The sequence below is a fragment of the Uranotaenia lowii genome, chromosome 2, assembly GCF_029784155.1.
Source record: "Uranotaenia lowii strain MFRU-FL chromosome 2, ASM2978415v1, whole genome shotgun sequence".
Taxonomy (NCBI): Eukaryota; Metazoa; Arthropoda; class Insecta; order Diptera; family Culicidae; genus Uranotaenia; species Uranotaenia lowii.
In genome coordinates this window covers 96,954,594-96,979,775 of record NC_073692.1, presented here as the reverse complement: position 1 = coordinate 96,979,775, position 25,182 = coordinate 96,954,594, and the positions used below count along the sequence as shown (strand labels likewise).

At 37.4% G+C, this 25,182-nt stretch overlaps 1 protein-coding gene across 1 annotated transcript; it reads right to left on the bottom strand.

The window, feature by feature from the left end:
- Positions 1–6,899: 6,899 nt before the first annotated feature.
- LOC129741700 (uncharacterized) lies at positions 6,900–13,040 on the bottom strand. Its single transcript, XM_055733445.1, has one exon. The coding sequence runs from the start codon at positions 13,038–13,040 to the stop codon at positions 6,900–6,902; it is 6,141 nt and encodes a 2,046-aa protein (XP_055589420.1).
- Positions 13,041–25,182: the final 12,142 nt, after the last annotated feature.

Sequence of the window (25,182 nt, the reverse complement as noted above, 5' to 3'; positions counted from 1 at the left end):
ACAGACACACACAGACTTTTTTCAAAATTGCCAGATTTTTTATCCTCAACACCTGGCATCCCTGGTGACAGTTCACACGTCCTGTTTACAAAATTTGACGAACGAGAAATGGGGTGCGGCGAAATTTTTCGTGAAGCTGCATGGTCAAGAAATTTAACTCAAAACTAAGTTTAAGGATATCAAAAAACCCAGTTCAATTTAGTGAATTAAATTTAGCGCATTTTTTGGTTTCTCATGTTATTCTCTTTGGAAATGAAAAAAAAGTTGAAAATTCTTAAAAATGTCTTTTTTAAAAGTTTATATTTTATTAAAATGTTTCAACATGTTTTCAAAACCCTTCTTCAACACATTTGTTCTGGACCAACCCACTTTGCATTGAATATTCTGGGAAAGCGCCTCTACCTGAAATAAAAAATCCCATCGAATGTCCATATGTGGAAACTTCTAAAGAATTTGAATGTGCCGAATCGATTGTCTGGAAATTTCTTGTGTTATTTTGACCGGAAGCTGTAAACAAATGCACATACTTATACGACAACACTATTAAGGGACAGAAGAATCCAATATAGGAAAATTCTCCGGTGAACATTTCGAAAGAAAAGGCTGAACTGTTGTAAATTTTTACGATATGATATTTTCAAGGAATAAAAATAACGTCAGATAGTTTAACCACTAATCACATTGACATGAGTCTCAAAACAAAATTCCTCTCAGTTTTTGGCTAGACGCCTTCTATCGTCGACAATGCGCGGCAGCAATTTTTCTGGTTTCGACATTCTCGTTAATTTACTTTTTCATCACTTATACAGGCGAATGTGGTCGCCTTCTTCTCCACTGTTGGAAACAAGTTGACAAATTAATCATTGAATTCTATTCATAAGTAAGAGTATGGTGGGGTAAAAGTACGACCTTAGTGCAATCCTATTTTTAGAAAAAATTGCAGTTGTTTTTCAAAAAAAACCGATAACAGCATTTGGTTCCTTAGACTTTTATCACTGTTCTTAAAAATTACGAAGATAATCGTTCGACGCATTTTTAGCATAGCATGGGACTTGTCATCAAACAATGGGGACTTGTACTCTTGCAAGCCATCTTTTACTTAATTTTCATTCAAAACAATGGGGACTTTGTAACTCCGGGTGCTCAGCGGGTGGGTGGTTTTTGCTGGTGGGTGGAATTGGTGGGACTCAGGGTCGGACTTTCTTCGGAATGTCAACCGCAGGGATACTTTCTCTTGAGCAAAAAGGACTCAAACAGTGGTGTTCAAACGACGGAGTGAAAGCAAAAGCTTATTACGAGTGGTACCTCGCATGTTACCAACCTTTATCGAATATTTATCATTCTAAAACAAAAATGCAGATTCTTCGTCCGGAACACACCAGAGGGAGGCATGGGAAGACGATAACCATACGAGGGCAAATCAAACTATGGTTGTAAATCGTTCAAAAATAAATACTTAGGCAGGATGGCTAGTTTTACAAAATAAGGGAAGAACATTTATTGGCTAATGCAGCCCAAGTTTCACGTCACATTCGGTACTTGCGATTTCTGGAGAATCATAACCAAATTCTCGGTTTCTGGTCGTTTCTGTCAGATTCGCACCAATTTCGGCGTCCCAAAATGGTGATTGAATCTGAGTCATGCAGGTGATGTCAAGATGCTGGTTGATCGGTGACGTTTTGGGGTTATGTCCACCGAAGGTTCCTTTCCGTTCGCGATATCTTCTGTGCCGCCTGTTTCGGGTTTTTGGCCACAACGAGCATCCGAGGATGATCCTTATTTTGGGTTTATAATTAGAAAGAAAAAGGACCTAACCAGATAAATTAATATACCAGTGACGACTTGTTTGTAACCGCATAGTTTTTTTTACAATTTTTGACAATATTTATTAACATTAAAAATTTTTTCACTGCGTATTTTTAACTTGTTTTTGTGTTTCGTTGTTATAATGTTTTGAGGATTTTTTTCTCTTTGATATAAATACATTGTTTAAACTTTCTTTCCACAACTTGTCATTGCATGTGTTTTTTTAAGGATCATAACCTAGTTTTTTACCTTTTCTTAACAAATTCGTTTTAACTGTTTCTATTTTCGTTGTTGTACCAAGAAACAATATTTGCAACTGTATTGATCTTAGGAAAAGGAGTTATGTTAATTTTAACCGCATGTTTTTCTTTAAAAAAAAAAACAAACTAACCGTACTATTTGTAAGCAACTTTCACTTGTGCTTTGCGAGCTTTTGGATGAGTGGCGAGTGTTGACATTTGTCAATCAGGGTTGTAGTTCAAAATAAGGTAATGTGTCGAAGACACGTTAATGGATTGTAACGAACGGTTACAACTTTTCATCTTGCAAGCCATCTTTTATTTAACTTCCATTCAAAATAACGGGGACTTCACCTCTTTCAAGCCATATTTTATTTAGTTTTCTTTTAAACAATGAGAACTTATCCTCTTGCAAGCCATCGTTTATTTAATTTTCATTCAAAACAATGGGAATTTGTCCTCTTGCAAGCCATCTTTAACTTAATTTTAATACAAAACAATGGGAATTTGTTCTCTTGCAAGCCATCTTTTACAAATTTTCATTCAAAACAATGGGGACTTGTCCTCTTGCAAGCCATCTTTTATTTAATTTCCATTTACAAAAATGGTTGCTTATCTTCTTGCAAGCCATCATTTATTTAATTTTCTTTTAAATTATGGTGACTTGTCCTCTTTCAAGCCGTATTTTATTTAATTTTCATTCTTCTTTGGATTGTTTAACTAATACGGTTCAATACTTTTTTTTTCAAGGGAGTTTAACTGTCAGGGTCATTCTTCCCTACACGGTTCAATAGTTTTTATTCACTCATCTTTAAAGTTGAATTTATTTTAGGTTAATCAAACCCCGCAAAATTTAATTGTGATTGAAGTAACATTAAATATATATCAAACGATATGCTTAACAACAATGTTTTTTTTAAGGTGAATTCAAATCTCTCTAGATTAATCGCCTTTATAACTAACAAAAAATTAAATTTCCTCAATAAATTCAAATTAAATTTGATGAAAATAATTTTTTTGATGGAATCAGCGAACAAAACCAATCATCAGTGTTAAAAATGGGAATCAACTGCGATTTTACGATTTTTTCAACATAAATGAAAGCGACAGTACCAGCCCGTGTCTCGGCAAATACTTGATATGGACTTCAATATCAATTTAAATTTTCCTTCCTCCTGGTGTGACATCTTTTTGTAGAAACTTTACAAAATCAAAGGAAACCATTCCTTTTCCAAAATAAAGTTAAGTTTTTTTTTTCATTTTAGCCAATCATAGTGGAGTTATTTCTGGTAGTCTGTTTGCGTGAAAATTGGAAATTCATTTTGAAAAAAAAATCAGTTATCTTCACCCTGTAAAAATTAATTAGATTCTAAGCATTACATTTCCATCTGCTTCCTTAAAGTTAATGTAACGTTGCTTATATATTCAATAAGGTATTCTGATTCGAAGGCAGAAAGTTATTAAGGCATATATATAAAGCCTGCATAAATTCACCTTCTATATAAAAAAATTCTCCATTGGAATTTTTTTTTATCAGTTTCCAAATCTCAGTTTTTTTTAAAATTAAATGAAAAAAAATTCTGCTAAATTTAGTCTATAATTTTTATAGTGATAAACAAAATTTCAAGAATACAAAAAATCCTGTCATCACATTAAATGTATGAAATTTAAAAGTAAACATTGGCATTTTTTTGTTCAATCTAATTAATTTTGAATAGATAAAAATTTTAATTTTCGATGTATAAGTACTCACTAAAAATATCGTTCGGCTAAACGATTCACGATTCACATACGTAAAAATGTCTTAAAAAACGATGCAATCATAAAATTTTGAACGTTGAATGGTTGTTGATGGTTTTTATTTTATTAGAGAATGTTCACTGGTGGTGGGAAAAAGTGGTAGAAGTTTTGACACTTGTAGCACATATTGAAAACTTTACCTCCAAAAACATTTTCAAGATCTTCAATTCAGCTCAGCCCTCAATTTTTTCTACAACACATGTTCTTATTTCGCATTCTGTGATGCAAAAATTGCTCGATTTCTATTACATACAGCTGAAATAGAAACAGTGCTGTAAAAAATACAACGCCCAAAGATCTTGAAAACATTTTGGCATGGTAAAATTTTGGTAATGTGCTGCAAGTGTCAAAATTTCTACCATAGTTTCCCAACACGAATACACTTGCTCTTAGTCAAGGCTTTGTATTTAGTTGGACCAATAAATGAGATTCGAACTTTCTTTTCTGACCTAAGGATGTCATTAATTTGCTTCGTAGTAGAAAATTTCACCGACGAGTGTTATATAGGGATCAGATTGGTCTATTTAGGACAGAATAATGATTAAAATCAGAAGGCCATGATCTATTTTTAAAAGTTATGTCAGATCTTCTCCATTCGTCAATCAATAAACATATAAATCAGAAACCAATCTTTTGATTTTATCCGGCACCATACAAATTCAGAAGAGGGATTAGGAACAAGACACCACCATGGACAATTAGCAACTTTAAAAAGAACAGAAACTCCCGTCGTTCCGGATCTGCCAGTAGGAGCTGAGGGCCAGCTGTACCAAACACTGGCGCCGCTATGATGGCAGGCAATAGTGGAGCCGGAGATGCCGGAAGTTCAATTTTTCTGGATTTGGCGATATAAGGACTTTGTTGGAGCTCTTCCAGAATCGTTAAGAAATAGGAAACGATCTGGATGCTAAGGTTAGAGCTGAAAGTGAAGCTTTCCAGGTTCTGACGCTGTCAAGATGGCAGGCAGTACTAAGGCCATAGCCGCAGCCCGTGGCGTAGAGGATAGCCTTCAAGTCTTCTAAGCCAGCGGGCATGAGATCGAATGGCGGTCACGGCATACATAGTACACTCTCTGTGGATTTGGTGTTTTTAGCATTTGTAAGATATAGATTTGTAAGCCACCATATCCTCGAAAGATGTACGCTTAGAGTTAAGAAAAAAGGAATCTCTTCAAGGAAACATCAAGTTTCATTGAGATACTGTACGTGTTTGCCTTCGTTTTTTAAATATAAATTTAATAAAGAATGCAGTTCAAGGAACATAGGTCTTATTTGTTTTGTATATTATTTTACAATTTATTTATCAACTTTGGAAAACTTAGATCTTGTATGTTAGGATTTAACACAATTTTAATTATTTTTGGCTAAAACATCGAGGGCGATGCTATTTATCAAGATGGCCGAGCTGTAGGGATCAGAAAAGCCGAGCTGTAGGACAGAAAAGTGATAAGAATCAAAAGGCTATGATCTATTTATAAAAGTTGTGTCAGATCTTTTCCATTAGTCAAGTTATAAACATTCAAATCAGAAACCAATCTTTCGATTTTACCCGGCATCCTACCGTTATAAATAGGGGAAAACAAGACGCACTAGCTAAGCATCATCGCTATTTACAGCGAAACCCATCATCTAAGAACCAAATTGAAGATTTACGACGATTCAGGGATCAGATTTACGTGTAATCAAAAAGAAAGAATATGGTAAAAATTAGATTTTGATTATATTTTTGTAAAAAACAATTATTAAATTTAATTTTTGGCTTTTGACGGTCTTATTTTTTAATCAAACAACTTTTTATTTGAAATTTTTGACGTTTCGGCCATTTTTCGTGGAATTTCTCAAGGAAACTGGAAGTTTATTTGAGTATAATTAATGTTGAGCACTGTTAGTGGACTATTCTAAATGGTGTAAACTCACTTATATGTGTGCTGTTATTGTCAATATTGTTTTTTCTCCAACGGGTAGGTGGCCATAATTTGCAGCTCTGTTTGAAGAATTGTTGTTTTTTTTTTTAATTTTGAATCATATTTTGAAATTTATTATTTTACAATTTTTATCGGAGAGAAAAGATTATTTTCCATTCGGTTTCCTATGGTCGCACTTTAGCGTATTTTTTAAACTATGGATATTGTGTTATGTGGACTGCGGGTGTGGATTTTACATAGGTTCTTATTTTCGACTGATAAGAGGTTTTTAAATTTTAATTTTTGGCTTTTTACGATCTTAGATTTTAATCAAACAACGTTCTATTTGAAATACTCAACTTCCTGACTACAAACAACGACCATTGTTTGTAGTCTTTCTCAAGGGAACTGGAAGTTTATTTGAGTATAATTACCATAAAAAATCATTTATTATTACTGAACTTTTCAAAAAAATTTGCTTTTCAAAATACCGTCAAACGGGGCATCATGCAAAAGCTGGTTTAGATGCAACATTTGTGTACCTCAACACTCATCCAATATTTATTTCAATATACTGTAATTGTTGAGGCAAATGATTCGCAGCACTATGTTTGTAGATCGTGTTTTATTACGCTTCAAAGCTAGAATAGATTTCGAGGTTAGGATAACCGTATGGATAGCTGTATGATCGAAGATCTCGATAAACTTACAAATTAGTGCAGGATTCTACAATCTTTGCCTCGCGGTACTGCGATCTTCGTTTCAAAATCACCTTAGCCCTAGCAAACTAATTTCACATTATTTAATGCATTATAGATGAAAGCAATGTTAGTTACCTTATCGAGCAAACAGAATATATCAAACGCCAGCTGTGGCACAACTTATCACTGCCAACCGAATCTACAGATTGATATACCTAATGATTATACATTATCAATCTTCAACTTTATCTTCAGTACTTACGGGTATTGGAATATAGATATATATCGACCGAGAAACTAAATTAGCCACTCCTCACTGATATACGGAAAATGTGCGGATGCACGAGAAAACTGACTGCTTAACTAAAGTGCCCTATTGTAATCGAACAGGAAGTTACGTATTTTCGTTTTTGTTTGTTTCTATACTGACGTTAATCACTGATGATCAGCTCAATTCAATGCTCCTACTGCAGGGCTGCCAGCTGCGCTGACATCCTCCCCCGGGTGTATCTCGGTAGATCCCGAGACTACGCTGTCGTTCGTGACATCAAGTGCAGCTAGGTAGTGAACCGCTCGACGAATAGGCCCGTTAACCGTATCAACAATAACACTACGGATATTCCCATCGGGTGCTGGTATGGTTTCTCGGATTCTACCTCGGATCCAGCCATTGCGGGTCTTGTTATCCACCACCATCACAAGGTCTCCAACCTTGATTGGCTTGATAGACTCGAACCATTTCGTTTGTCGCCGGATTACGGGGAGATATTCCTTGATCCATCGGTCCCAGAAGATGTTTAATTCATGCTGAATCAAATCCCAAGAGTCTCTTAAGTTCCCACGTTGCCCCATAGGAACAGGTGGTTGTTTGATTCCATTCGAGCTCCCCAAGAGAAAGTGGTTGGGAGTGAGAGCTTCGTACTCAGCAGAATCTAGAGGAAGGTATGTCAGAGGCCTCGAGTTAACTATGCCCTCGGCCTCCACAATCAGAGTCATAAGCCCTTCGTCATCCAATTTGCCCTCGTTGTACCCGTCATTCAAAGCCATTTTGACTGACCGCACAAGTCTTTCCCACACGCCCCCCATATGGGGCGCCCCCGGTGGGTTGAAGTGCCACTTTGTGTTACAGTTAGTAAAGGTGTTCTTCATTTCCATGCGTATTTGTTCCCGTAATATGTTCGACGCACCCACGAAGTTCGTGCCGTTGTCTGAATAAAACTCTGCCGGAGCCCCTCGTCGAGCAACGAATCTGCGAACCGCAAATATGCATGATGCTGTAGATAGAGAGTAAACTACCTCTAGGTGAATTGCTCTAGTAGTGAGACAAGTAAACAGTGCTATCCACCTTTTGACTCTGGAGCGTCCAACGATGACAAAAAGGGGGCCGAAGTAATCCAGCCCTGTGAAGGTGAACGGACGTTCTCGATCGGCTAGTCTACACAGCGGTAAAGGTGCCATTGGAGGAGGAACAGGTTTGGCGTTTCGTAATCTGCACATTTGGCATCCTCGACTTACTTTTTTAGCTAATGATCGAAGCCCCGGGATTGTATAGAGTTGACGTACTTCATTCACGACTGTTTCAAAGTTGGCATGCTTATAACGATGATGATACCAATCCACAACCAGGAACGTCACACGGTGTTTAGTTGGTAGTATTATCGGAAAACGTGTCCCAAATGCTGCTGATTCGGAATTTCGGATGCGACTATTCTCTCTAAGTAGTCCATCTTCGGCTAGAAACGGTGCATACTTTCGAAGGCTGCTGCCTGGGTTGATTGCCCCTTCGGGGTTTTGCTTCAAAGTTGTTATTTCTCGGGGAAAAGTTTCTAATTGAACTTGTTTAATTACCAGCCGAACTGCGGTCACCAGGTCTGATTGTTCCAAGGGGTCTGACAGTTTAGTAATGTGCTTAGGGTAATATTTTAGGAATCGCGAAACGTAGGCTATTGCCCGGTAAAGTCGCTCCCAACGTGAAAATCTGTCGTACTCAATAATGGATTGATGCTCTACATGTAAGAAGACAGAAGCTCGCAGTTCTTCCTCAGTAATTTTTATTCGATCCACTAAGGTTGGCCAATTAGATTCGGGCAGCCGAAGGAAATTTGGTCCGGTAAACCAGCTCGAATTATTTGTAAAGTACGGTCCACTTCCCCATTTAGTGGCTTCATCCGCCGGGTTTGATTTAGATGGAACCCATCGCCAGTTTGCCGGCGTTGTGCGCTCTAAAATTTCGCCAACTCGATGTGCAACAAAGGGACGATAGTTACGAGGGTCTGAGTGTATCCATGAAAGTGCAGTCCGCGAATCGGTCCAAAGTATAGTCCTCGAGAAGGTGATGTCGTGATTATTTCTGATAAAAATCGATAGCTGTGCTCCTAAGAAACAGCTCTGAAGCTCCAGTCTTGGAATGGACATGGGTTTAAGAGGTGCTACCTTTGATTTTCCTGAAACTAGGCTGAGATCAGCGGATCCATCAGCACGTATTATACGTATGTAAGCTACGCAAGAGTACGCAATCTCGGAGGCATCTACAAAAATGTGCAATTCGGTGTTTGAATATGTCAACTTTGTGGCTTCCACAAAATAGCAGCGAGAAATCCGTATAGTGTCAATGTGTTCAATCATCTTGGTCCACTCGTTCCATCGTGAGTGTATCAAATCTCCTACTTCCTCGTCCCAACTGATTCCTGACCGCCAGAGGTCTTGAATTATTACTTTCCCATGAACTATGAAAGGGGCCAACAGACCTAGCGGGTCAAATAGCGACATTACACATCTCAAGATCTGTCTCTTTGTTGGCCTGTTCCCGGATTGCAGAAGGTCTCGTACATCATTACTCATGTGCGTAGAAAATCCTAACTCGTCCGTGCTTGGATTCCACAGCATTCCTAAGACTCTTTCTAATTTCGCACCGTTCGCAAAGTTGAGTTCTTTCTCGGTTGAATTCGGCAGCACCTGTATGTGGTTTAGTACATCGATGCTATTGGACCTCCAATTATGAAGAGTGAAACCTGCATTTTTCTGTATCGTTCGGATATCTCCAACAATCCTTTTCGCCTCGTTCACGTCGTCAAAACTCTCGAAATAGTCATCCACATAATACCTATGGATGATCGACTTGGCTGCATCAGGATACTTCGATGAATGTTGTTCTGCATTTAGGTTCTTAACGAACTGCGCCGACGCTGGCGAACAAGTCGACCCGAATGTAGCTACATCCATCAGGTAAACATCTGGAGTGTGGGACGGGTCTGATCGCCACAGGAATCTTTGCGCATTACGGTCTTCCGGTCGAATCTGGATCTGATGAAACATTTCCTGAACATCAGAACTCACAGCTACGTGAAATAGACGAAATTGAAACAGGATACCAGGGAGTGATGAAAGTAAGTCGGGTCCCTTAAGTAGATTTTTATTGAGAGAAACTCCAGAAACTTCTGCCGCGGCATCCCAGATGATGCGTACCTTTTCGGGCTTTTTTGGGTTTATAACAGCCCCCAACGGAAGGTACCATGTTCGTTTAGTATTCGCATGTTCTAGTTCATCGTTTGTTGCTTTATGGACGTACTTTTTTGAAACATACTCTTCAATCTGTCGGTGCAAATTTTCCTTCAGCTTTGGATTACGATTCATTCTACGCTCGAGACATTCGAGCCTCCTAAGGGCCATGTTAAAGGCATCTGGAAGAATAACCTCGTCGTCGATCCACAATAGGCCGGTCTCAAAGTGATCCCCTACCCGTCTTGTGGTATGCTCAAGTATTGACATGACTCGTTGATCTTGCTGAGATAAAGGTATGGTGGGTGTTGTACTGATGTTGTCAACATTGAAGCTAAGTTTAACTAGTTCATGAAGTTCGTCTGTTGTGCTTTCACAGATATGAAAACTGTGGAACACATTGTTTTCTTGTGAGGACTTTCCATAAACGCACCATCCCAATCTGGTTTTTGCAGCAATAACGCCCGATCCGACCCTTTCCCGGACCTTTAAGGGGACGGCCAAACGTAGATTGTCGATTCCTATCAGCAATTGTGGTTTTGCGTTGCTGTAGCTCTTAATAGGAATACCTCGCAAATGCTCGTTCTGATCCGCGGCACGCTCTGCGTTAAAGTTTTGTGCTGGGAGATTCAGACTTTGAACAGTTCTGGCATTGGTTATGGTGGATCGTCTTTTTTGTCTTATACCGGAAATTTCAAGGTTAACAATCATGGATTTATTTTCCACTCGAGTCGTATTGGCAGTCCATCGAAGACAGAGAGGATGAAGGCTTCCTTTAAGGCCTAATTGCGCTACGAGATCATGTTCGACTAACGTCAAGTCGGATCCTTCGTCTATAAAGGCATACGTTTCCAATGAGCAGCTAGGGCCGTGCAAGGTTACTGGGATGATTCGAAAGATCGTGGCTGAATCAATGGTATGATGTGCGTATACTTCTGCCACATGCAATGTATTCTTCTGCAGATTGTCGTAGGAGTGAAGAAGAGGATGATGACGAGAGTCACAACCTTCGATGTTGCATTTTATTCCACTTCTACAAGCACGTCTTCCGTGACTGCCCAGGCAGGAGAAACACGCTTTGAATAAACGGACCTGTTGCCACCTTTCTTCGACGGACAAATCTTTGAACTTGCAGCAATTTTTCAATCGGTGACCAGACTTGTTGCAGAATATACAAACTACTATTGTCGGCCTTTGTTGATCTTGTAAGTCGGATGGATCAGAAAATTCGACTGATTCTGTATGTGTGTTTAAAAATCCCTTCGATTTTGGCTTCTCTCTATTGAAGCTTCTCGGTTGTGGTTTGAAGCTGACGACGCTTGAGGCATCTCGAGCAATAATTGTCATGTAGTCCCCGAAAATTCGTAAGTCAACGTCTTTCAAGTCGCGGCGATACTCAGCCCACTTCATTTTTTGTTCATCCGGTAGCTTTTCGATTAATTCCTGAAGAAGCTGAGGATTGGCTAAGTTGGCATGTTCATTGGCAGCTTCGATGTGGTCGCACAACTCCTGAACGGCTTCCCCATATTCGATGAGACTTTCTAATTTGCCAGATCTTTGAACTGGTATTGCTCGCACTTTTTGTAGAAGGGAGTTGATGAGGAAGTCTGGTCTACCGAACTTTGATCGTAGGGCTTCAATAACTTGCGGAATGGCAGCAGGGAGGACCAGTCGACTTCTCACCGATTCCAAAGCATATCCTTTGAGGCTTCGTTGCAACCGCAGCATGTTTTCTCCATTCGTATATCCGCACACGGCAGTCGTGTATTCATAGTTCCCGATAAAAACGGGCCATTCTGCAGGATCACCGGTAAAAATTGGCAGCTCACGTGCGAATGATTGCCTTGCTGCTAACTGTTGGGCCGTGAGATGAACTGGGTTCAGAAATTCACTTGGGGTAACATTTTCGTGTGGGTTTGTACGCATCCTGACACGCGGAGTGGACTGTGGAAGTTGCGAATGATTTATGGGCAGATTGGATCTATAGTATTCAATTTCAGACATCGCCCTAGGAAATGACGACGTGGGTTTCCTTGAATCGCGCATGAAAGTTGCAGGCGCAGTTTGATTAGCCGGGGCCGAAGGTATTATTAGTGGATCTTCGGGATGTAGTGAGGGTTGGGCTTCATAATAATTTGGATAAGACGAAGGGTATGACGGGCGCGCGGATTCTTGGCGCAGCTGCCCAGTTACATGCATATTATTGATTGTGGGGCGATTAATTTGGGCAAAACGTTTCAATGTTGGATAGGCTTGACACTTACCTGAGGGCTCTAAATGTTCCTCACCGGTTTGAGCCTGATCCGCTGATGTCGGTTTCCAGTTCGAAAATCCTTCCGTGTTGACCAGCGCATTTCCGACTTTGACCGTCTTGGGAATAGCACCAGAACGATTTACACCGTGGTTGTCAGAAGGAATCATCCTGGTTGATTCGGCGTTGTGTTCAATTGGTGAAAGGGCAGCAAGCATTTCTTGGCATTGCTGCAGCTGTCGTTGAAACTCGACTAACCGATCATCTGTTATGATTCTCCCTGGGTACATTCCGCGCTGGTTGTTGGGTTCCGCCAATTCATTGTTGGCGGCAGCTCGCAGTGGTTCTTTGGACTTCGTAGCTGAGGCGGCTGGTGCCTTCTCGCGGGTGCCATTGTCACTGTGGATACTCTCTACCCATTCCTTCGTGCGTTTTTCAGCTGCAGCAATACTGGCTCGACTTTGAAAGCTCTGAAATTCTTCGCCATTGCCATTGATGAGTGCGTTCTGTTCATCGAGGAACTTCTGGCGTAGTTCAATGTCGATGCGTTGTCGTTCAAGCTCCTGTCGCTCCTTTAGACGCTTGAGTGCAGAGCTGGAGTTGGATGCTGGTCGGGGATTGTTAGAAGCACCGACGCATTTCGGGCAAATCCAACCACGACTTTTAATCGACTCACTTACTCCCACACACCGATAGTGCCACCAAGTATCACACTGATCACATTGGACCATATCGTCGAAGGAGTCGTTTTGGTTACAAGATTGGCAGTTCGCCGTTCTGTCTAGTCGCTCCTCGGCTGTCGGGGCGCTATTTTCACCATCGGGATTAGTAATCGGGACCATCTCGTGTAATTTCTTTGAAGTTTGTTGAGGCAAATGATTCGCAGCACTATGTTTGTAGATCGTGTTTTATTACGCTTCAAAGCTAGAATAGATTTCGAGGTTAGGATAACCGTATGGATAGCTGTATGATCGAAGATCTCGATAAACTTACAAATTAGTGCAGGATTCTACAATCTTTGCCTCGCGGTACTGCGATCTTCGTTTCAAAATCACCTTAGCCCTAGCAAACTAATTTCACATTATTTAATGCATTATAGATGAAAGCAATGTTAGTTACCTTATCGAGCAAACAGAATATATCAAACGCCAGCTGTGGCACAACTTATCACTGCCAACCGAATCTACAGATTGATATACCTAATGATTATACATTATCAATCTTCAACTTTATCTTCAGTACTTACGGGTATTGGAATATAGATATATATCGACCGAGAAACTAAATTAGCCACTCCTCACTGATATACGGAAAATGTGCGGATGCACGAGAAAACTGACTGCTTAACTAAAGTGCCCTATTGTAATCGAACAGGAAGTTACGTATTTTCGTTTTTGTTTGTTTCTATACTGACGTTAATCACTGATGATCAGCTCAATTCAATGCTCCTACTGCAGGGCTGCCAGCTGCGCTGACAGTAATAAAGTTATCATTGAATGGTAACAAATTGATGATGACATAGTTTTAACATCGTGAAAGAGTATTTTAAAGTTGTTGATTCTCATAAAACAATTAAAAATCGAGCAATAGATGTACAAAATTTTCAAATTTTCGATGCTGTAACAAACTTTACCTAGTATGACGGATTGGCATAATGATCACCTACAAACTTTATATTGCTTTCATAAACCTATGGTACTCTGTTGGTGTAATAATATTTTTTGGACAATCACCAAATTTTTTTAAATATATATTTTTATAATTCAGTTAGTTGTCTGGGGCAAAATGCAAATAAGAACTTAATCTCATATATCGCGTTTCTATATGCTGGGATATGATTGTTTTGCATTATGCGTTTGTTAACATTAAAATTTCATCCATCCTAAGATTTATTTTCATGATTTCAGCTTATAGAATATTTTGTAGTATTTTTTACTGCTAATTGTATGCAGCAGTTTAACAATCTTTTCTAGAAAAAAATTTTGACAGAAAAAAATGTTAAATTTAATTCTAACAAAACCAAAAATTACTGTAATTGGTGCTTTTAGCGTTATGACATCACAAATGTATCAAAAACTTTATATTTTCTAACGTTTTCATTTGATTTTTTTTATTAATTACAGAGTTTGTTTCAACTTATCCCTTTTTCTGAAAAGAGTAAAAATCGCATGTTTTAGTAAATTTAAAAATAACTGGCGAAACCAATAATGTTACTGACTACGTCAGTTTGGTGTCCCATCAACCTTAAAACTTTTGATGTACAAGAGGTATGATTATCTGTAAGCATTAAGATTTTAGAAGCCATTTAAGTTGAAAAGTGTTGCATTTTGCCCCAGTTGACGGTACACTTTTATATATTTTTACAGGTAAAACGCCACCAGGAAAATCTTTTCGAGTCGAATACTGATGCACCTTTTTTACTCGAACAATGACGAAATTTGTTTTAATTATGCATTCTTATCGTAATTTGAGAATCAGCAAATGAAAAGAATAGCATTTTGTTTTGGTAATCGGGTTTCCTCATTAGTGAATTGCTTTAAAAATTTAAGCGTAACACACGTGATCTTGTGGGCTTTTTGCCCTCATTAAGATATGATTGATTTTATTTTAAATTTGTGGGAAGTTAGTAAAATAAAACAAAATATTTATAGTGTACGAAAGAAAAAACGATAAGAGGTAGTTTCATCAGATTGTGCAGGCTGGTTTATCAATAAATCCTGATATGTTAACCATGAAAAATAACAAGTTTCAGGCAGATTCCGTTAATCACCTGTTTCTAAAAATCAAAGTCGTTAGATAGAGATAGAGATATAGGGTGAGTGATCTTACACCGGAAAACTCAGCTACTCACAAAATGTGTTGTGATTACACCTTCGTTTTCAACTCAAAATGATCTTCATTTCTTAGACATAAATTTTGAAAATGACTGTAATGACATTTTAACAAGTATACGTATTTGTTCAACTATTCCTGTGGAACTTTCCAGACCTAGGATGGTAATTAAACTGAAACATGCCAAAGGATTCAATAACTATTCTCTTATGAAGTTTTCTTTTATTATATTAATAACACAAAAACGGAACGAGCTTCCCGGTTACCGATGCAATCGACCGGTTCCCGGAATGATTTCTCGTTGAAAGCACCCATATCAACACTTCTACTTTCCCTGTGGTGGCAGTCTGAAACGTTCATAAAGCAAAAGTGGAACGCTCATAAATTTGATACTGGAAAAAGGTAGTAAACAGGCGTAATAAACATGCAGAGGCACGTTTCACCTCAGAAAAGGAAAAAAAAACACGTAAACATTCGAAGTGAGATCCTAAGGTGATAAATAATATGAAAAATCATCAGCACTTTCGGGTCCATTCTTTTGATGAAATAAGCTTCGAATATCTTTAAATAAAAGGCATTCAAGTTATTTTTAAATTTATACTATATAGACAGAAGTAAAATTTATGTATGTATATATGTTCACCAAATTTAGACACAAACTTTTGCATCTCATAAAAATTCCATCAGCGAATGGCTGCCCCTCTTGATGTGAATGTGTGTTCCTACCATATAACCGAGTTACAAGATGTGGTTTTCGCTTCAGCTCCACATAAATTGCCAAAGAGGGGCAACAGCTCGAAGTGTGGCTGGGTGGGAACCAAGAAAGAGAAAGAAAAATGTCATCGAATGAATGGGAAAAGCCTAAGAACACGTTGATGAGGGAAAAGAGCACTCGGAAAAGTAGAAAGGTACCTCTACAGTTGGTTTGTCGGGTTCAATTTTCAGCATATTATAGGAATTGCTGCTCTCCGGAAAGCCCACCGGAGATAAGTCCTGCCATACACGCACTTGTTTTGTGAGATGAATTTTGATGAGCTCGGAAAACGTCGTCTGACTCGAGAAGGTGGGCTCGTACCTATAACAAACTAACTGACTGATGATCATTACGATAGACCTTGAAGTCCTTTTTGGTGTATGGTTGGCATCGAGCTTTTTATGCAATTTTCTAAGCATAGCGAAATACAAAACTCATACACAAATGAAAACACTAGCTATCAACAGTTTGGAGCTTTGTTTACTGCACATCATTTTTCATCGGTCGCCTAATTCAGATAAATCTCAAAAGAAAGGACTGAGTCGATTTGGGGTCATTTTTGAATTTCTCAAACCCTGGGGTCTGTGGAATCGAGCCTGCTAATGGGTTTTGTGTCAATTTATAAATTTCTCAAGGGAAATTTTCCGCTAAACAACTTTGTCGAAGATCATAACTTCGTATTTTTTTAGACAAAAAAGTTATTAACTATTTAACATGTTAACTTTTTGCACTGATAAACAATAAATTCAATTGACACCACTGCTGGGTGCTAATCGAGGTATTGCAGGACCACTTTTCATGCAATACTTCGTGGGTCACAAGCAGTGGTGTTAATTAAATTTATTGTTTATCAATGCAAAAAGACATACACCTGTTGAACATATTCGACAAAGTTGTTCAGCGGATAATTTCCTGTATTAAATTTATAAATTGGCACAAAAACCATTAGCAGGCTCGATTCCACAGAAGAAACAAAATTATCTTGATTTTTTAGTACAAAATATTCAATTTTCCCATACAAACCTAAAAGTTCAAATTTACTCATGTAAACGTTACTTAATAATTCTGCAAAAAAACATAGATGAGTTTTGGACCAAAACGCAGCTTTTAAGACCCCAGGGTTTGAGAAATTAAAAAATGACCCCAAATCGACTCAGTCTATTGAGCAATCCTCAAAAAAAATAATACTTTGTTGAAAATAAAAAGCATTCCACGGTGTAGTTTATAGAAAAATTCAAAAAAATGGCATCTCTGAAAATTTGCCTTATGATTGAGGACAATCGCCCTTGTTTTAGTCACGAGAGAAAACCATTAAAAAGTCTAAAAAAATGAAGATTTTCGATGAATAAAAGCAAGATAAGATCGTCTTAAATATTATTGTAAATTTATTAAAAACGCATTTTTTTAATTTACTCTTAATTTTTTTTTTTCAAAAAAATGCTGAAAAATACAAAGTATAATAGTTATGAAGATTTGAAAAATAAACAACAATGTACATTCGAGAATTGAATTTTTAAAATAAAAATTAAAAGTTTATTTCTGGAAACAGGCAACAGTGCAGCAAGTTTACAAAAGCATGGTTAAACCGGTGATTCCTCTATGTGCATATCTATCGAAGATATAATACTATTTTAAGTAGAAAGATGAACGTTTCGATGTTATTATTGACCATTAAAATGTGGCTTGTGATATAGCTCAGTTGGCTAGTCTGTTGTCTCCTGAGCCGATGTCCGCGAGTTCGAACCCAAGAGTAAACATCGAACACAGTTGTACCGGATAAGTTTTTCAATAACGATCCGCGAACTGCAACGTTGATAAAGTCGCAAATGCCATAAAGATGGTAAAACGACTATAATCGAAACAAAAAAAAAATTACCATTAAAATATTGTTACTCTCTGAAAACTTATTTGTATTTTTTTGTAGAGAAATGATTCCAACTGTGTAAGTTGAAATTTCAGAGACTAGATAAGATGAAAATTGATCTTGGAAAACATGCGATAAAAAACTCGCCTTGTCTCCCAGTAGGACTTGAACCCTGAAACTAGGCCTTCGGCTAGCTCAGGACTCCAGCCAATCTCAGGGTCGGCTCGTCGTAGCTAGGAAACACTTACTCACCTGTTCGATGTCGTTATCTCCCACCCAGTTATAACCCGTATTTTAATTCTTTCGGTGCACGCAATAAAATAACACAAAAATTTAAGGGCAAACGAAAGTAGTGTATTGAAAATGAAAATAATAAAGTCAATGAAACTTGAGGAAGCTACTAAATTTATTTTAAACGCTATTCTCGACTCACTGCATTTTACCTCGGTGCTGCAACACTGCTGGATGTGGGACACGTCGATGCCGGGAAGTTCGCTGCCGTGGTACCACGTGTACTGGTTCCGGAATACGGCCGGGGTTGCCGACGCCCTGGTGCGTCGCCTGGGTGTTTTGCCGGCCTCGGGTGGCGCTTGGTGTTTACGTCAGGCCTGGGTTCCTACCCAAGACCTAGGGTGGAAACCGCAGTTCTCACGATGGAAGTCCTAGCCGTATGTTGACGGACGGCCGTGTTCTGAGCCGTATGGTGACGGACGGCTGTTCGACCTTCTTGGGGACACGGGGACACTTATGTTGCTTACAGTGTCCTTCTGGTATGTACTTTAGGCACTTTTTACTTTTAGGCACTTTCCACAACCAAGGTCAAAAATAACGGCTGACACCTGGTTGGCGGGAAGGTTAACAAGGCGTACAAAAATTCGCGCACTATTTGTCGAACGACACTGACGGACTCGCGTTCCCCAAGGGATAAGAGGCCGGCCCATTGGTGCGTCGGCCTTTTATCACCTCCCCCGGTACGACCAATCGGTGATGTCGACGATCCTGATTGGGCCACGTCATCCCCTTGGTGTTTCCGCATGTGGCGCGGATTTCATATGTCGCAGATGGTGTCTCGGCTAAATGAGGTTACAGCAGTTGAGTCTACCTACTCTGCTACACTGAGAAAAATCTGCTAATCTCCTATTTCAAAATTAACCTCAAATGCCCAATTCATTTTAATATTAATTTTATTTAATATAAAATAAAGTATTTACTGCGTGTAAATTTACATTTACTTACATTTTATGTTTATCAGGGCAAAACTGCCACCGAAATTCATAAAATGCAGGTTGTAACCGAGTAGGAGGTTACAATATCCACCTCTTCGGGAGAAAAAGGGGCATAAATTATTATGAACCCTTTTTCTGTTCATCAGTGATTACGCCAGAACTCAAAAATAAGTCGTTTGTTTCCAAAGCCATAGATATCTGGAATTGTGAAACGTAGTTTTTCAATTATCCTGATTTTAAAGTTTGAAGCTCATGATGTGGCTTCATCTTTGCCCTCTTTTATTTACCTTTTTTTTTTATAATGTAGCGGCCCACCACACTCCCCCACACCAAAAGGCTCAATTGAGCCCCCTGGTAATGGACGCTACTGTTCTCAGCATGTCTGGCAGCAAAATGATAATAAGAGTAAACGCGAGCAAATTTTAATCATGCTGAGAACACAAATATTTATAATGTCGTGCGAGGAAATGTATTATTTAACTAAATTGACTACAATATGAAATCTCAATGGAAAATAATTTCCTTTGAAGAGATTCATTATTCGATATTTACTAATATACTATTTATTTATTGCTAATTTTATTATGTTATGTTCAATAATTTTATAAGATAAAATACAAACTACAAGATTTTTAAGAAAAATAATATTAGATATTAACGCTACAAAAGTACAAAAGGTAAACAAAACAAAGACTGGTTGATGATCGACTGTTTTAATGGTTCAATTTTTCTTTCAAAAGCTGTATCACTTTGGTTTTGAACATGGAACGATTGGTTATGTTTTTAATATCCGTTGGTAAGGTGTTGTATTTAGTAGGTCCAATAAATGAAATTCTTTTTTGCCCTAATGATGTTGTGGATCGGCTTCGTTGCAAGAAATCTGACTGGCGAGTGTTATGAGTTCGCAACCCCGTAGTAAAATGGAGGTTTTGAATATTTTCAATTGAGTGTAGATTATCATAGACATATACAACAGTTTGCAAATCACAGAGTTCAGATATTGGAAGAACGTTATGCGTTCTTAAAGAGTAAAGCTGAAGGGTAGGGAATAACAAAGGGAGCTTTAAGATGTTTTTCAAGCATCTATTCTGGAGCGTTTGAAGTTTCTGTAAGTGGGACAAGGAGGCTCTTCCCCATATCATAATAAGGTAGTTCAATTGAGAGTGGATAAACGCAAAATAAAATTTAAAGAGAACATGTTGTGGAACAAAATTTCTCAGTTTCCAAAGAACACCGCAAAGAGGAGTAATTTTTTTTTCCAAGTGTTCAATGTGACGATTCCATGAGAGAGTTTCATCTAAGTAAATTCCCAAGTATTTAAAATAACTAACTCTCTCAATAGTATTTCCATTCATAGCTGGGTCATTAGTACGAAGTAGCTTTTTATGCGAAGAACGAAACAACATGTATTTTGTTTTAGTATAATTTAGTGAAAGTAGGTTTGAATTGAAATATTTTGAAAGCAGTTTTAGGTCGTCTTCAATGTGCTGAATTATAATATCAGGTGAAGTTTCAGAATTAAAAATTGCTGTATCATCGGCAAATAAACGTGCTGTGCCTTTAAGTTGAAGGTTACATAAATCATTGACATATAAAAGGAAAAGTAATGGCCCGATATTACTCCCTTGTGGTACACCGATATCAATATTTCTTAATTCGCTTCTTGTGTTTTCAATAGCCACAAACTGCTTGCGACCTTCTAAGTAGCTACGAAGGATATTATTTGCTGTTCCTCTTATCCCGTATTTATACAGTTTGGACAATAATATGTCATGATTTAGAGTATCGAAGGCTTTTTTGAGATCCAAAAATAGTGCCCCAACAATATTTTTTGACTCTATTTTACATATGATGGAGTCAACTAATTCTGAGATGGCAATTTGAGTGCTCGAACCTGATCTAAATCCATATTGCAGTTTATAAAGTATATTGTTCTGATTTAGAAAGTCTACAATTCTATTAACAAGAAGCTTCTCGAACACTTTACTAAAAACGCTTAAAGTCGAGATAGGGCGATAGTTATTGACGTCAAGCAAATCGCCAGCCTTAAAAACAGGGATGACTTTCGCAATTTTTAGACAGTTCGGGAAAACTCCTGACTCCAAAATTTTATTAAAGTATTGTGTAAGTATGTGCGAGAATGTTTCGTGGTTATTTTTCAAGACATTAACAGGGAAACCATCTGGTCCATGACCCTTTTTATTTTTAAGTGAAAAAATTACAAGTCGAACCTCGTTTACACTAGCGGGCCGTAAGAATATTGTATTTTCTACCTGTTCGATTTGAGTCAAATGATCATTTTCAGTATTTACTGGAATCTTTTCAGCCAGGTTCTTTCCAATTGTGGAAAAGTGTTTGTTAAATTTCTCACAAATCTGTGTACTATTGGTTATAACACCTCTTTCATCTGAAAGGTTAATTGAGGAAGTCGTTTTAGATTTACCTAAGAGCGTATTAATGTTTCTCCAGAGCTTTGAATGTGGTGAATTATTTAATAAGCGCTCGTAATAGAGCCTTTTACATTCTTGTTTTTTTTAACTCAATTTTTTATTTATGTGAATTAGCATCTCTTTTAAATTGATATCATTTGGATGCTTTTTCGATCGTTTTAAATAATTCTCTTTTATTTTGATGAGTGTCCAGAGGTCAAATGTCATCCACGGACAGCAATTTCCTTTAAGTTTTACCCTTTTATTAAGTGTTCGAGAAGAAATTTTCACAAAGCGATTGTAAGTTGATGTGATTTCTTGTAGGCCTTCATCAACATTTTCTGGTAGTTGAATACTGTTTAAATAATTCACAAATAAGCTGTTTAGTTTATCGTTATCAACTATCTCTTTCCTAAGAATTGTTACATTTTTATCACATAATAAATTGAATGATGTGAGTATTTGTAAATGGTCACTAACATCAGAAAAGATTGTATCATTTTTCAATCGATCTAAGTCAATTTGCTTCGATATAACGTGATCTAGAATATTCTGAGTTGTTGGCCTAGTAGGAAAGGTGTTTGTACAAGCGTATCCAAAAGATTCTAAGATAGATCTATATTTTGCTACGGTATTCAGGTTAATCAAATTCACAGGAACGTTTAGGTCACCGACAATGAAGCAGGAGTGATTATCAGCAACAGACGTTAGAAGAGATTCAATTTGATCACAAAACATGTTAAACGGGAATGAAGGGGGTCTATATACGCCATGAACACAAATTACTTTACCACTTGTACAAATTTCGACACTAATTCGGTGAAAGCCATCAAAAGTTATATTTTCAGTAGTTTTAAATTTCAAATTTGTCTTTATATACATAGCTAGGCCTCCATATGGTTGGTCGCGGCAAGAGAAAATCGATGTATATCCCGGAATGTTGTAAATACAACAGTTATCTTTACCAAGCCAGGTTTCACAAACAACAATAACATCGATACAAACATTAAAATGATCAATGGTCTGTAATATGCAATCAAATTTATCTAAATTATTCATACTACGTACGTTCCATTGCAAAATTCTAAAGGATCTTGAATCATTATTAAAAGTACTTAAATTAAAATCTTCTACATTTTCATGGTATCTATTCATTAAACTATCCATTGAATAAAATATATTTCAGTTTTAAACATTTGTAGATCTAAGATCTTATTTTGATCGTGGATCAGCATTGTTCCTTTTTCGTTTGGGTGAAGGACTTTCATTTGGAATCGTGGATGTGTTATTTCTTTGCTGAGTGACATGCATGCTCATGAAGCGATTCATTTCAAATTTAGTTTTGATTATATCAGGTTTTGAATTATCTGTTTGTTTGACCAAAATGGCACCATTTCTTCCGGGCCAAATGTATTTGGCTCCAATTAAGTCTTGATATTCGCGCAATTCAGTTAAAATTTCCATGGATAAGGGCGTCAATTCATCCCTTATTGTGACGTGGTTTACCATCAACTACTAATGAAGGATCTATTGAAGAAGAGGCAAGTTTCCCAAAAATTCTTTTTTTACTGAAAATTTCTTCTTTTATTACTGTATCTTTTAATAGAACTTTAATTGGTGGAGACTTTTCATTGGGTTTATTGGATGATATTAATCTAACAGCGTTTAAAATGGATTCAGTTTTAAGGTCGTAGCCAAAAGTGCCACATGTTTTGCGTACAAGTTCTTGTGTATTTTCTCTATTATTGTATGGCAATCCGAAGATCAAGAGGTTTTTTGAAACAGCCTCCCGGTTAAATCGGTCGAGGTTTATTTCCAATTTATGGACCTGATTGGTAAGATTTGAATGCTTAGATTTGAGATCAGTTACTTCTTTTTCAAGAGCATCGTTTCGGAATTTTATGTCTTTGAAATCAGTCTGAATTTCATCGAATTTCGTGGACAAAAATTCCTGCGAAGCCTCTATCGCAGTAGTAACTGATCTCATATCCGTTTTGATTGAGGTCAATTCATGTGAAACCACATTATGTACGGTCGTTTCAATTTTAGTATGGATATTTTCGATAATTGTTTCATGATCTTTCCGTAAACTTATTATTTTGGCGTAAATACATGCACAGTTGGCATCGCAAAAGTATTGCTGCGCTTTCATTTTGCGAGCTGCACTTCCAATCAGATTTTTGCAGCGAAGATGAACGCTCTTGAAACAATATGCACAAGTAAGTATTTTATCAAGATTATTTTCAACATTATTACATTCAATACAAATAACTTCATCATCACATTCCATGTTCGCCATCGCCATAATACAACAATTAAAAGCTAAAAAGGAACTAACTCTTTTGATGAAACGCACAACTAAAGCTAGAAATTATTAAAGTTAAGAAATAAAAGACTTATAAGTTTATTTTAACAAACGCACAAACTAAGATTATTAAAGAAAACAATACAAATAAATATTTCAAAGAAAAAGTGTTATGAAAAGAGGAAAAAAAAATTAAATTAAAAAAAAAAATCATAAGCTATCTTAAATTATTTGTATGTACGGAGATGAGAAATATTTAATTAAAAAGCGTTTTTCAAAAGGGTTCAATGTCAAAATCGCAAAACAAATAAAATTTTAAGGACAAAGACAAACCTAAATTATGTGTGTGTACGGAGATGAAGATAATTCAATTTAAAAGCGTTGAAATAAAAGAAAATTGATTACATATTAAACGCACAATAAAAAAAAAAATCTAATAAAATCGAAAGTTAAAATCATTGCTTTCCAAAAAGAACAATTTTCAAGTTTATGTTGCACTGTGTACGACTATCAAGAATACAAGTGACGAGTCACCATGAAAACCAGCAAACGCTAGTTCCAACAATGTGTGCTACTAACGGAAGCAACAATACTTTCGTACCTACTCATGTGCGCTGGCTGCGTTTGCCTAATCTTCACCGCTAGCGATCGAGATTCACTAACAAGCTAGCAAGTGCAAGAAACACAACCCTTTGAAGTGCGCTAATAACAGAGACACACACTTTCGCACTACTTGCAAGTGCCCCGAGGTTGGCCAAATACTACACCGCTCAGCGACGAGATTTACTAACAGCTGAGCAAATGATAGAACCACAAGAAGTTGAACAGCGGCAGTTTTTTTTCACTCAGATAGACCGACAAACGGTGGACGCATGCAGATATGGTTGAGATATATGCTTGGTCAACGATTTGCTGCTGTGCAATATACTCTTGAGAATGTTAGTTGTGAAAAGTAATAAGAAAGAAAAGTTCACTTTACTCACCAACCTAGAGAAGTGACTTTCAATACACAGCTCACCACACGAACGCTTGGGGTATGTTTTTTTTTATGTATTTTAGCACAGAGGAAAATTCAATTTTAACACATTTAGGACAATCCAAAGTAGAAAATCATAGTACGGTTTTGCACACTGAACACTAAATAACGCCACTTAAACTCATCACGGATTAAAAAATACGTATTACTACTATAAATTTCAATAAAACTGCGGGACAATAAAACGAGACGGTCGATCAAAAACCAGCGCTGCCAGAATACCAAATTTTAAATACGCTTAAATACGCTCATTACATTTCATTGGTGTAATTAATATTATTATTTTTTTGTTTTTTTTTTTTTTTTGGTTGCTCTAGGACAAATTTGGGCTAGACAAGACTTCAGTAGTTCGGGGTCATATATGTTCATCGTCATTTCTGACTCCATATCTATTTAGAGGGTCAAAACTATGTTTGATACCTTTACTGACCATCAGCGGCACTTGGCCTCCGGTCTCCAGCGAATACGTCGGTCAAGTCAACTTAATTTGTCTAGAGTTAGGATACTAATAAGTGAATAAGAACTAGCGACAATTTTA